At 50.5% G+C, this 14,082-nt stretch overlaps 1 protein-coding gene across 6 annotated transcripts in view; it reads left to right on the top strand.

Annotated features, from left to right (window-relative positions):
* The first annotated feature begins 2,046 nt into the window (after positions 1-2,046).
* The window catches only part of MAPKBP1 (mitogen-activated protein kinase binding protein 1), a 100,439-nt gene continuing 88,403 nt past the window's right edge, over positions 2,047-14,082 (top strand). For 2 of the 6 annotated variants that reach the window (XM_068945964.1, XM_068945966.1), the window contains exons 1-2: positions 2,047-2,129; positions 2,689-3,140. In XM_068945964.1, coding sequence (XP_068802065.1) covers positions 3,024-3,140 — 117 coding nt within the window. In that variant the 5' untranslated portion in view covers positions 2,047-2,129; positions 2,689-3,023. Of the gene's footprint in view, positions 2,130-2,688; positions 3,141-14,082 lie in introns of those variants that run through there. The other 4 variants (XM_068945965.1, XM_068945967.1, XM_009684643.2 and 1 more) reach the window with 2 other exon arrangements.

Here is a 14,082-nt window from a genome sequence, read left to right on the forward strand (position 1 = left end):
TCCTCCGAATCTCACTTTGAATGGGAACAACCTTTGTCTGAAATACAGGCAGTGCGGTGTCGTATAGTCGCAGTGATAGCGGCAGTGTGCTGGCCACACTGGGGAGGCCATTGCTTCTGTGGATTGACCTTTGTGGTACGACTGTGCCTAAACTTAAGTAAATTTTCACAAATTGTGGTTTTGGAATGATCAGCTCCAATTGCTATGAATACTCTGGGTTTGAACTGGTCACTAAAGATGGGACGGTCACCAAAGAAGGGAAAGAGGGGGGAGGGCAGTCTCTGAAGGAAATGGGGAGCCAGAAGGATCCTCCCAGGACAGAGGGCAGGCTGCAGTAAATGGTAGAGTGCTGAGGAAGGGGTTGCTAGCAGGACTTTTCCATGCCTAAGAAATGCTGATTTCCTTTCTATCCTTTAAGCCTTTGGTGGAGATGTATGTTGGGCCAGTGTGGAAATGCACAGTCCCTACGAACTCCTTCACGTATACACTTTCACAGGCATTAAGCTTTCGTGGCCTGGGAAATCTGCCTCCCCTCCTGCTCTCATGTGGTTAGTATCTTCGAAGACATGGTAGGGCAGCTGTCTTTCCCCTGTTTGGGGAGCACAAGAATTAGCACACTGGCCTCCCGAACTTTAACATGGGGACCAGCTCTTAGGCTGTGCTAGGGCAAAACCTTTTTGCTGGGCCTGGTGTGCCAATATGATTGCTCTTAGCCTCTCACCTGTGAAATTTCCTGCTACGAGACAGCACAGGAATGGCCAGCTTTCCTGACTCTATCCCTAAATCTGGTCGTAATGGAGGGTTGCTTAGCCCCTTAGCAGGGGTTGCTTGGCATGTGCTGTGGAGACCTGAGGGGAGAAGGAGCTCCAGGATTGCTTCCCAGGTGGGGACTGACCACAGCTGCCCTTGAGCCCTACCATACTATTCGGGGCCTGTGGGGTCCTACGGTCGTCCAGCGATGCCTAGCTCAGCAGCTTCTACGCCAGTCCATATGCAAACCTATGGACCTGGCTTTGTCAGCAGCCTCTGCACCAGCTGGCTCTGTGACTGTCGTAGCCTCAGCTGAGGAGCCAAACACCAGCTGTTTAAAAGCTGTATAGGAGTCTGGCCAGCCTGGGGTAAAGGGGTCACTCAGCAATTTCTTTATTTCCATAGCAAAAAGCAGGATCCACATCTTTCCAGAAATACTTCAGCAACACTGTCCTCAAGAAGGAAGTCCAGAGTATCCCGTGTGTGTGTCACAGCAGCACTGTACATGGCAATGACTCACCCGAATACCCCACAGCACACGGGCACAGGCTGACACCCTCCGTCTCCCCTGGCACACAGCCCCAGAGCGGCAGGGACTTGGCAATGACAGGGCAAGGAGTGAGGGGCCGCCAGTGGCGCTGAGGGGCGGCCGAGGCTGTTGAGGGGCAACCAAAGGCCCCGAGGGGTGGCCGATGGCCCCGAGGGGCGACCAATGGCCCTGCCAGGTGACCAGATGCCCCGGGGCCCGGCGGAGGGCGCTGAGGGGGGCCGGGGCCGGACCGGACTCCATCTCGGTGCTGATGCCGCCGGCCCCCGCCGGCTGCCGCGCCCCGCTCCTCTCTTGGGCGGGAGATGGGGGTGCAAGCCCTCGCCCACCAGAGAGCGCCGGGGTCGGCGAGAGCCCCCTCCCGCGGCCCCAGGGCGGCGGTTAACGGCCGCCGCCGGCCCGGCGCGATCCCCCCGCTAGGGGCGCGCGCCGCCCGGCCTCCCTCCGCCCCCGCCCCCCTCCCCCCCCGTCCGGCCTCGCTCCGCGCCGCCGCTTGACCCGCGCGGGCCGCCGTAGCCCGGCCGGGCGGCCAGGCTGAGGGATGCGGGCGGCGCCGCGGCCGCCGCGGGAAGGAGTTGCGCGGCGCGGCGCGGGCGAGCGCTGGCCGCGGGGCTGCCGGGGCGGGCGGCCTCAGGCCCCCCGCTACGGGCCGGCACCTGAAGCTGCGCAGCGGCCCCCGCGCGCCGGCAGCGGCCGGCGGCGCCCCGCCCCCCGCCGGTGAGGCACCGGCCGCCCCGCCCCCGCGGCGGCCCCTCCCCGGAGGCCGCCCGCCTGCATGGGCAGCGCTGCGGGCAGCGCGGCCCCGGCCCCGGCGCCGCCGCACAGCCGCCAGGTAAGGCCGCGGGGCGGGGGCGGGCGGCGAGGCGAGGCGAGGCGGCCCCGGACGTTTCTCTCGCTCGCGCTGCTCCTGCCGCCGCCGCTCTGCGCGGAAGCCGGGAGGGTGGTTTGGGGGCGAGCTTGGCGGGGCTCCTCCGTCCCCCTGCGGTGTCCGCAAGGGGAGCGCTTCGGCCGGGGCTCCGTGGCCGCCGCCAGCGGTCACGGTTGCTGGCCGCCGTCCTGTGCGCGGTCCTGGGGCGCTGGCGCGGGCTGTGCGGCCAAAGCAGAGCGAGGTTTGGCCGGGGGGGGGGGGGCGGTTAGAAACTGCGGCGCGTTCGTCCCCTGCGTGTTGGGCGAGCGGGCGGCGAGGCGCAGGGCTGTGCTGCCCAGCCGGAGGCGCAGCGGGCCGCTTGTGTTGGGCGGCTGGATGGAGCCCGTTAGTGGACTCCAGGGTTGGGCGTTTTTCTGTCTGTCCTGAAAGCTGGGATGGAAGAAGGGTATCAGAATTTTAGATCTGTGAATTGTTTTAAATCTGTTCATCGGAACTAAAATAATGACTTTTTCTTCTTTGGTAGAAGCTTCTGAGAATAAGCGACGCTGCACTTATCCTCAACTCCTGCGTTCGGCATTCCTTGCGAAGAGTGAGACTAAAATCTGTTGCAAATGTCTTATTGACCCATGGTTGTATCTTGCAGCTTAGATTACTGCTGATTTGATCCTCTGGAATCTGCAGAAGGAAATTCTGCCAGCCTCTGTGAATAGCTTTGCAGTGAAGCAGGAGTGGAGTCCCTGAGCAGAATTGCTGAGAGATATGTGAACAAGCATAAGCAAGGCTGAGCACATCAGTACCTGGGCTTGTTCCTCGGGGACAGTTTGTGTGTGGGGGGTAATACCCTCTTGGCACCTGGAGATGATGTCGGTTGAAGGGTCTACAATAACAAGTCGGATCAGAAACCTGCTTCGCTCCCCTTCCATTAAGCTGAGAAGAAGCAAGCCTGGGAACAAGCGTGAAGATATAGGCAATAAGGTGAGTGCTTTGTGGTGCTGGCGGCAGGCTTTAACTTTTGTTACCTAAGGTCCCTTCTGTACTAAAAATACTGCCTTAGGAGACCGGGTGTAACTGTTGTGTCCTGCAAAGCAACTGATGCTGTAGCTGTAGTCTGTCTTTCAGCTGGGATCTTAGCTGTGCTGTCGAATCTTGCTAAAGCCCAGGTCTCTTTTCAGAAAAGTGATGTGTTTGCCTGTGTTGTATGTGATTGGAAGTACTCACTCTGAAGTTATTGTACAGGAAAACTTTGGGGGAAAATAATGAACTGGTTCATCAATTTCCCATGTTCTGGTGCATGCAGTTTTTTTGGGTGAAGCAGTTGCTCTTTGCCCCTAGGAAGGAGTATGCTGCAGGTATATGAGGAAGGGTAGGGTGGTTTGAAAGATGGAAAGCGCAAGACACTCTTCTGAGGTGACTGTTGAGATGGGGACTGCACTCCAGCTGAGCTTTCCTCCATGTTCTTTCTGTGGGTGCATCAGCCTAAAGCATCCCTTCTCCTGGGAACGTCTTGTCTGGGATATGTTTACTTCTGCCTCCGTAATTCATCATCATTCTTGGTGTCACAGAGAATTCCTGACAGACAGTCATTCACTGGGAATTGACTGATGTCGGGAGGTGAAGAGGGTGCCTTAACCCCAGCTGAGAGGAGAAGAGAAGCTGAGGGGCATTGCCCTGTGCTCTCAGAAGGAGCCTTTGAGTCAGGGGGCCTACTTCTCTGTCGCTGATTCACTTGTAACCTTGGGCAGATTTTTTATTTATGTTTTTCTGTTTCTCCCATAAATGGTAAGGTTAATCCCTCCCCCTTGTGAGGACTTCTTAATAAATAAGAAAATGCTTGTAATCCGTGAATGCAAAGTGCATTTGTTTGTCTAAAAACAGTAGTGCTTCAAGAGTGTAGCTGCTGGAGTGAAGACAGTGTGTTAAACTGCAGGGAAAATAAATGACACTTTCTTTAAAAGGTCTGTCCTCAGTGTGAAATTCTGCTCTCAAAGCTCTGGTTTAGGTGAGAGGTTCCCAGAAATGGCTGCTCAATCCCAAGGAACTCAATTTTTAATTTTCTCTTTCCTCTCTTGCCAAGCAAGAGAAAAACCTGCTCAGCTTCCTCAAAGTTATCTAGAGGAGAGTCCTTGGTGCTTGTGCATGACCTCGGTGTATGCATGCATGTGCTGCATTTAATACGGCCTGGGTCCTGCCAGTGAAACGTGCTTTGCGTCTGTTGCTGAAGAGTTTATTTGATCTGTGTTGCACAGAGACCTTTGTTAAAACAACCAAAAGCCACCTGTGCCAAAGTGTACAGGGAGCTTTAGGTTCTGGGTCTGTAAAGTGGAGTTGAGCTCTGCCCACTCCTCTTCAGACCTGGGATCTGCTGCCGTAAACCCCAGGTCCTGTGTGGTACCTGTTTGTCTTTTTTCCTTGCATGCGTGCCTTTTGGAAAAGCTCCATTGTATCCCTTGTGGCATCTCCCAGTGTGCAGCCAGGACCCTCTGATCCCCTGGGGACATCACTGGTTCATTCCACAGCATCAAATTAGCACTGGAGGGTTGATTTTTTTTTTTTTTCCTTTTGTATCTTAATAGCAAGAACAGTTAATCGCTGAGATGCGAAGAAGCAGCAGTGTGATGCAGTAAGGGTGACTTCTTAGGGCACTTTCCCTGATACCGTTTTCTTCTGGAGACAGTGCTGCTAGGAGCAATTTGCCATCATGAGATCCTGTGTGTTAGGTGCTAGTGGTGGTTTCCCAAAGCAGTCTGCTCTCTGAGTCCTCTTCAAATGAGTTGTGGCCTGCCTTCAGTGGGATGGCTGGGGTGGGTGAGGTAAATGGAAGTAGGCCCTTTGTCACGGGTCCAGCAGAAGAGCTTCCCCTGTTTGATATCTGTAGAGATGCTTCTTCTGCCATGTGTGTGCTCCTCTACCTTCCAAGGTGAAGCAGCTCTACCCTTCTAAAATATCAGGAAACAGATCCTCTCTGTTTGCTAGTTGGCATGAGTATAAATCCCTTGGGGCTGAAACCGAGCATAATACACATCTCTCTTGAAGGATCTTTGCTGACCTGCTGTAGGTGGGAAGGGTTTTTCCAGACGTCTTCAATGACGTCTCTTGGACTTTTTGAGAAATGCCTGTTCAGAGATATATGAGACTCTGGTGTCATGGATCAGGCAATCCTGAAGCATGAAAGGGCCTGTGGGATTTCTAGCTTTGGCTGGTCATCCCTGCTGAATGCTGCTTGGTTGCATAGGACGGAGCAGGACTGTTGCCCTAGATACATGCCTGAAAGGTGAAACTGTGCTTTGTACGTGTGGATGAAGAGTGAGCCCTCTGCAGCTCTGTGGTTCCTCTGTTGAGAGCTCTGTTCAGGCTTTTATTGCAGCCAGCAGCTCAATTTAAGATGGATGAGAAGCCTCAGTGGCACAGCCTTGGCTTTCATGAACTGTGGGGGGTGTGTGTGTGGTAGTGGTGGTGGTGGTGTGCTTCTCTGCCCCCCCCCCCCCCCCCCAAGTGGAAAGCATCCCTGCTCTTTAACATCCCTTGAGCTGTGTGAGACTTGCCAGGCTGTCTCAGTGGTTAGGGACAGACCTCTCAGGCAGTTTGTCACGCTGAAGAGAAGCTCTCTGGAAATTGGCTCCTTTTCGTGAAGCAGCCTTGTAATGCTGGGTTGGAAGCGGGCAGGCTGTGGGAGGCTGGCTCTGCTGAGACCTGTTTGTGCAGTGCTCTGGAGGGGGGGAGTGTGGGTAAGTACAGATATTTTGCATGAGGGCTGTGCAGGACATGCAATGTGTTACTTGGGAGCAGTACAAGAGAGAACTTGTTTTTTGGCTTTTATTTTTATTAGCACTTATTCTTTGCTTGTAAGTAATGCATGGTTCTACTCCACTGCCTCAAGGAGATCTCTACAGGAGTAAAACTAAGGAACCAATACCTAATTGTGGATATTTAAAAACATAAATAAGAGGAAGGAACAGAAGATCTTTAAGCAAAGCTTATTGACAAATTGCATATAATGTTTAGGTTTGTTGCTACTTCTTAAAACAACATTTTAAATCAACTTTTGTTTTGTTGGAATCATGACTTTTGTTGTTGTGTGACTAGCTCTGTGATAAGACTTTTCTTGTGTGTCTTGTCTGATATATTAATCCATTTCTCCCTTCCTCTCCACATCTCTCTCTTTTTGAATTGAACCAATGCAGACCTAGAGTGCGGTGACTTACCTCCTGGCCTGTTGTTTTTTGGATTGGTAACGTGTCAAGGTGGAGGCTGAAAGCTAAAATTTCCCCCAGACCAGTTGGTTGGCCTGGGTTCAGTTTCTAGAGGATTGCTAGGCCTACCAGAAACCCAGCTGTGCATCTGGTCACTGTGCTTATAGTTCCAGTACAGACACAGAATTAAAAGCTGGGAATGGGATGCCTGTGAATCTGCATTGATCACCCTGGGCTAGAGGCACTGGCAGGATAGCAGGGAAACTAAGAGTTAGAAAGATCTCATTTCAAAGACAGGCTGTTGAGCCATCTCCTATTGCTGAGATGTTGTGGTTGCAGTGGTAGCCTGCAACTTGGGTACGCAAATCTATCCGCTTACAGAAGCGATTGTACCTGAGCGGGAATAGTTCCTAAGGGGGTAGTTTGTATTGGTAGGCTCTACTCCTGTAGCTGTAAGCATCTTTTAAACTGAAACAGCTGTGCCTGTTTTAGTGGGGGAGGGTCATCAATCAAACCAGATTATGAATGTCAGTGTAGAAACAAATTGCTGCAAAACTGCATGCAGGCTTTACCCTACAAGTGTAAGCCAAAGAGTCAGAGAAGAACATTTGGAATTTGCTGCTTGTTTGCATGATCTCTCCTTTTTTCTGAGCCAGAAACATTTCAAGTTGCCAATTTAGATCAGTGGCTTGACTAAAACCTGACATTCCCCAGCAGGAATGCATTCAGCACGGGGACTCTTGTATTGTGGCCTCTCCCTCATCAAACGTCTTGCAAGCTGTGCAGCTGGGGTGCTTGCTTCTGCTCCATCATGCTGAGCTGGATTGCGTGGCTCTGCAAAACCTTTCTGAGAGGTGCTGTTTGGAAAATGAGCTCTGACTGAACTGCTTCTAGTGGGATAGGGTTTCCTGTCCTCCCTTGGCGAGGAGCTGTGCGTTCTTACTGCCAGCCTGTGAATTCCCATCTGCCTGATGGCAGCTCCCTAGTTAGGGCAGCAGAAACATGAATATGCCTCTGTGTCCTGCCTGTGAGCATGTGTGTGCACAGGCCCAGATTTATGAGGGAAGATGATCTATGGAAGCTTTAGACCTGTCGTGCCTTCCCGTGCCCCTTGCATTCCCAGCACAGTTCTTCAGCTCCTCAGTCCCACACATCACCCTTAGGGGCTGCAGGGCTCAGCTAGGACCACAGGCCATCCTGGACACAAGATATGTGGGCTAATGTTCTGGCTGTGGGTAGCACACAGTCCTTTTTGTTTAAAAAATATTATAGCTTCCAGCATGAACCAGTTTAAACTGCTACTAGCCTGAACTGGATTAACAGAGTTGCTGAACCCGAATGGGAACAAAACCAAAAAATACATGAGTTTGATTCACTGATATAAACGCTTCAAAAATCATCACCTCTTATTGAAATAGTTTAAGGTGCAGCTAAGGCTTGTTGGAGAGTAGGATTCTTTGCAAGTCCTTGGGAACAAGTTGGTCCTGCAGCAGCAGAGTCTGCTGACTTCCTTGTGGGTGGTATTTCCCAGGTGAGCTGGATGCTGGGCTGAGCGGCCTGGCTGCCTGGGTGATGCAGAGGGGACCGTGTCTGACGCTGTCGCAAGCTTTTGCTGTGGCAGAATTTGGAAGGATCTTTCAGAAAATAATATGTTTGTGGGCTGTTCTGCGCAACATTCCCCTTCTCCGCTCCGCTGGAGTTTGAACTGTGCTCAACCTGCCAGCTTTGGGACCAGCACAGCCAGAGCAGCCTGTGGCCTGCCTGAGAGGAGCATCTAGCCCAGGTCTGGCCTGCTCTATGTGCCTGTTCTGCTTTGAAACTGGTATGTATCTGTGAATGTTGCTTGGTCCCAGTTGCTCGAAGGGATCTCTCACATGCACTTCTGCATCACTGAGCCTAAACACACCAGTTGATTCAACAGCTTAGGGGCTGCTGTCCAGAGGCATAGGGGATTTCCTTCCTGTCTGTCTGTGGCCAGGCTTATAACATTGTCTCTTAAAGCAGAGGACAAAGACTGATTAGTGTTATTTGTGCCTCTCTGTGGATGGCCAGAACTGTATTTCAGTGACATGTCTGTACCTTAGGATTGAGTCAGTGGAACAACTGAGACTGTCATAGCTCTGGGGCTGGTCTTTTCCTTCTGGGCTGCTCTGGTCCCTTCCACTTCATCCTTAAATACGTGGTGCTCACAACTGACCCCTTGGTTCTTAACAATTTCATGTACACCTTTTCCTCACTGCGTTCTTCCCTCTGTGCAAGTTATGTCTTGTCTTGAAATTCGGGGGCAATCTGGCTTAGTTGCCTGGCCTGAGTTGGAGGCTGACATGAGCATTACATGTGACTTACAGCCACAAGGCATATCAAAACCAAAGACTTGCTGCTAGTGGACTGCAGTGTCAGTGGCTTCTGGTCCCTGAAGTGGGGTGGATGTAAAGGCATGTAAAGGCATTCAGAGTGTTTGTTTTTGTAGCCTGCAATTGTATCCGTGAACCATTGTGACCCATTTTGCCGATCTTGAGACAAGACTCCTGGAAAGATCCCACCCTTCTATCCACCCCTAAATAATGTGCTGTCTTTGCCATGGGAGATGCAGCAGGAAGATTCCCCACATGGCAAGGGTGGGACTGAGGATGTGCTAACAGCTGGGGTGCAGCCAGTATAAATAACGCAAACGAAGTCATTTGCTGGATGGGTTTAAATGGATATCGCTTCCCCTGGGCGGTCACATGCTGCTTGCCTGGATGGTCTTTTACAGCTGCTGAGATCTTGGGTTGTGTGTTCTTCATCTCCTTCAGGTTAGTTAGGTATTATTCTGAGAAGGCATGTGGGCCTTGGAAAGGTAACCTGGCTGGAGAGGCTTGCAAACAGTTTTTATTCTGTTCCTGTTGTGCTGGATAAGCCATACACATAGGGATTCATGACCTCCTTTCCCTCATGGGCTGTTGTTCTGCAGTGGGCTGTGAAGCATGCTGAGTTTTGCTACAGACCTGACTGGGTCAGTAAGATGGCAGAGCTCAGGACTGGTCAGAGGAGCTGCAAGGGATACCTTTGCTGCTTGCTTATCAGAGCTGTTCTTTGTGTGGTGCAGTGAGGGCTGGTGGAGAAAGGCACCCACTACCACAGTAGAAAGAGACCTCCTCCATAGTGGTGCCATCTGCTTCACTAACTGCATGCTCATGACTGTCTGTGCTCTGTCACCTGATTTGTTTGTGGAGGGCAGAACTGTTGAAATGATGGTTGGGGCCCAGGCCGGGTTTGGACCATGACTTTGCTTTTGTGTCATCAAGGGTCTGCAGATGCCTGTGGAGTAACATGTATTTTTTTAGCTCATTCTCCTCCATGTCTGGTGGAAAGCAGGGCATCACCTCCCTTTCCAGCTGAGAAGGTGGTGGTCAGTGTTTTGCTGGCCAGGCCGAGCTGAGCAGGTATTTTTTCTTCCTGTGGATCAGGTCTTGGGGAGAAGTTGCCTGATTAGCCTTGGTACAGTTGTCTCTGTGAGAATGAAAGCAAATACTATGCGCTAGTTAGTCTTTGGCTTTTTTAAAAGTAGTCTGTTGTCTTGATGTTTGGGACGGGGAGTGGCTCTTATATGGCTCTCAAACAGCGCTTGGTAGGATGGAGTCCTGATATTAGTGCTGAGCGATCCCAGCTAAGGTCTGAATAATTAACTACCACGAAGCCCAGTTTCAGCCACTTCAGGCTTCTGTTTGTGTCTGATCTACCTGCTTCCATGCTGCTGGAAGTTTCCGAGGGCTCCTGTACGTGCACGGCAGAGCTGCAGCGCATTTTGCACTCTGGATTGCGTCTCCAGACATGGGCTATTCCTTGCACCCAAATCCCTGCGGGCTCTGCTGAGCTACAGCAATTCAGAAAACCTCCTAATATTTCCTTTCACCACAGTGCTATTTAGCCTTGCCCTGAGCATCTGTATCTTGTGCAAGAAAAATATGACTGAGGCCTGCGGTTGTTTTAACCAACCTTGGAGCTGTGCCATGTGATCTGTCTTCAAAAGCATTAGTGCAAAGGTGAGTTGCTGTTAGTGTTTGTATGACTGTATGCTGCATAAGCATCGCGTCCTTACCTTGCTTCACTGAGCATTGGACTGGCATATGATAGAGAAGACCCAGCCCAGAGGAGCTTAGGCTAAAAAAAGAGGAGTGTATTTTTGCTATACCGACTATAGCTCCAAAGTCTGAGGCAGAACTAGAAATTGAATCTTGATCTTCCAAGACCAAATCTTAGCCTTAGCTGCCAAGCCCAGCCTCTTGCAGATTACCAAGGATGTTTTTCACTTCTCCCATTTGAGAGCTGCATCTTCATTTAGGATTATCTGCTGAGAAGTCCCCAAGCCCTGCTGTTGTAAATGCTGTCTTGGTTCCATTGCCACTAATGACTTCAGTAGCTCTGATGGTGATAACTTTCCAGCAGGCTCAAGCAGATTAGACACCATATGAATGAGAGCTGTGGAAACCCCAATAGGCTTTGTAATTTTACTAATTTCCCAGGAGACCAATGTACTGTTGTTAGTTATTGTTGGGGAACTCTGATTACAAATAGTGCTATAGAAAAGTCTGTGAATTACTGGTGCGTTTAGTGTTTCCAAGCCAGTAGCACTAAAAGTCAGTTCCGCTTGTTTTCCCAAATACAGTATTAAAATTCACAATTCGTCAAGGAGACCAATGTGATTTAGCAACTAATGTGATGTTTCTTACCTGATGAAATTTGAAAAATGGCATTCTCTCATTACAGGCAGTAGTTCTTGAATTTTTGCATCTCTCAAGCACTTTGCATAATTATGTTGAAACCTCCCCAATCATGAGAGCTCTTTCCTCTGGAAGAGAGGAGATTGTTGTGGGTTGTATAGTATTAGAGACTCACAACATTAACAAATGCCAGGAGAGGAGGCAGATGGAGGAGTTTCTGGAGTGGGGGGAAAGCCACTTTATGACAGTGTCAATGGATTCAAGGATACAGGCTTGTAAAGCTCTCTGCTCCTATTTTTCTTTTTCCAAGTAGGCACTGGGGATAACCGTTACTGCTGTCTCTCTAGAACTCCATCCCCACTGAAAGGTGGGCCCAGCATAGGGCAGCTGGTGTTTGAAGTGGCAGTACTGAAGTGTTAGTTTAAGACTCCTGCGCTCATAGCTTTCTAAGTCTTCTGTGCTCACAACATTAGCCTCTGAGCTCTCCAAAAGGCTTTAAAATTAGTTGCTCACCTTTCAGCAGAGCGTAAGGGGCCAGTTGTCGCTGAAGCCTTGTTTGCACCAGAGATGTTTTCATTAGCCAAAAAAAAGACCACAGTGATCAAATAGCACCATTACTCAGCCTGAGCCTGTGCCCCAAAGGAGCTTGAGTTTGTTACATGGTGCCTAATGTAGTCTAGATGCTGGAGTTGCAGAAACGTTATATAGGAGTGAGGGTAAAAGGAGCGTGTGTCTGACCTCCCTCTGTATTTGGTAACTGGTTTTTGTGCTCAGCGTCAGGTTTATTTGGACCTTGCTGTGCTTTGTGTTTTAGCAGTTATCGTGCCATGGGCCATGGCCTAGACTACAAGGGGATGGGAAAGGTGAAGATGTCGGAAGGTACCCAGTATGGGCATAAGCGCAAGGGGGTGCTGGCCAAGGGCTTGTCTGCACAAGGAAAAATTTGCAAGTTGAGCTTCTATGACAAACTGTCTTAATGGTGACGCAGCATCAAAAGAGTCTGTTGAATGATCCTGTCCCTCAAAGAAACAGGCTCTACCAGTAAAAGGACTTTTTTTTGCCAGTTAAGTTGCGTCAATATTAGTGTCTTTGCTACAACAGCTTTGTTGGGCCTAAGAGTGGTGTTTTTCACACTTCTAACCAATGTTTCTGTGCTGCTGAAATGTGAAAAGGTAGGCCAAACCTTATAAGCAGAGATTTTTTTTTTTTAATGCCATTAATGGTTCTGGATTCTCTTCTCACTGTCTCTGTGCCTCTTTTTCCTTCAATGTGCAACAGACAGGATACTTATCCACTTACCACAAAGTGTCCCAGCATCCAGGGGTTTAACACAGCTGTGTAAACTCCTTGCATTTGGCTCATCTCCCAGTTCTGAAGTAGATACAGTGGTCTGAGTGCAGTTGTTTCAAACCTGATCTGGGGTGTCATCCTTCTTGAGCAGCTGAGTCAAAAAGCATTGCTGAGCATAAACTGGAATTGACAATTCATCTGTTGTGTTGGAATTCGTGTGTTTAAGGCACTCTGGTCCCAGCTCACCTAACTCTTGTATTGAATTGTGGTCAGATCAGCTTCAAAACGGTTCTGAATCTCTTGCCCCCTTGCAGGGTCTGGTGGGGGGGTGCTTCCACAGCCTGTGCCTCTGACCCCTTCTGGCCTCCTCGTGAAACTGGCTGTGGGAGTGGTGGTGGAGGGGAATGGGGACAAGATGACCTAAAATGCTCTTAATAAAATGCCTTAACAGATATTTCTGCATCTATAGAGGCATACTGCACACTCATCAGTTTTTTTTTTTTTTTTTTTAAAAGCCCTGAGCTGCTTTTGAGCCTGGAATTGGGATTCCACCTTCTCCTAGCACTGGGAGGATAATCTCCCTCGCTGATAATGCACAGTTTGCACTGCATGTCTCTGCAGGCTTCCCTAGTTAAGCTCTTGAGATGTATTTTGCATGCAGTCAGTGGTGCGAATAACTGGTACTTGGGGAGGATGAGGATAGTGCACCCTGAGCCAGAGGTGGCTTTCTTCAACTTCCTCGCTTTTGACTGCTTTGAGATGCTTTTGTAACTTCTCGAAGACCCTGTGCATAGCCATTAACCTGTATTCCTGCTCCTCAAACCCAGGCTTTGAACAGCTTAATGGCTGTACTACCTTTGAATAATCAGTCCCTGTGCTGCTGTTTTCTCCCTGAGATTAGGTTCCCTATGGGTGTGATCGCTCTATAGTAATGTCTTGGCAGCTGGCGTGTGTCCTGCACATAAAAAAGCCATGTGTAGGAATCCACCCATTTCACATGGCTGAAGTCAGCGGCAGGTCTCCCCGCATCACTGCTGTTGTGGGTGGCTTCTCCGTGTGCTTCTTGGTGTGCTTTCTATAGCAGGGCTGCAAGTAAGTTTTCTTACGTCTGAGGGCTGAGATCAATACTTCTGTGACCTGCCAGAAGGCAGCCATCGCCGCTACATACAGCCTAGGGTCTGTGAGATGGTGGGGAGAAGACGCGATGTCTGGACCGTCTGAGCCGTGTGTCCGGCCTGTTCGAGATGCTTGGGTGAGCCGAGTGCTGGGTCTGGTCCGAGTCCACACCAGGGGTGTTCACATATGAATGCTGCCCTTGAGAAAGTGGCCAACGGTCTGGTTTACCGCTTTCTTCTCAGGAGCGTGTGAGCCAAGAGCTGGTAGAGGATGTAGCACTAACGGTGCAACCGAGGGACCTGCCCTGGTGACTTGCTGTTGCATCCTAGAGGAGGCTGCCCCTCAACTCTGCAGATGCCCTTACCAGGGCACAGACGCGTTACGAGTTTACCCATGGGTACGCCCACTTAGTTTAGATACAGATTTTGACAATTTGAACAAACCAAAGGTCTGATGTAGTGAAACCCCGTGTGCTCGAGGCGGGTGTCTCCAGCGGTGCCCGGTCCTTAGTGGTGGCTGTCTCGCGTGGAGCTCTGGTGAGCAAGGCTGCAGGCTGAGCAGCAAGGCTGAAAGAGCTCTGGGTTGCCCTGGGTAATAACGCTGCCCTCCGCAACAGAG

This window comes from Struthio camelus, chromosome 5 (assembly GCF_040807025.1).
Source record: "Struthio camelus isolate bStrCam1 chromosome 5, bStrCam1.hap1, whole genome shotgun sequence".
Taxonomy (NCBI): Eukaryota; Metazoa; Chordata; class Aves; order Struthioniformes; family Struthionidae; genus Struthio; species Struthio camelus.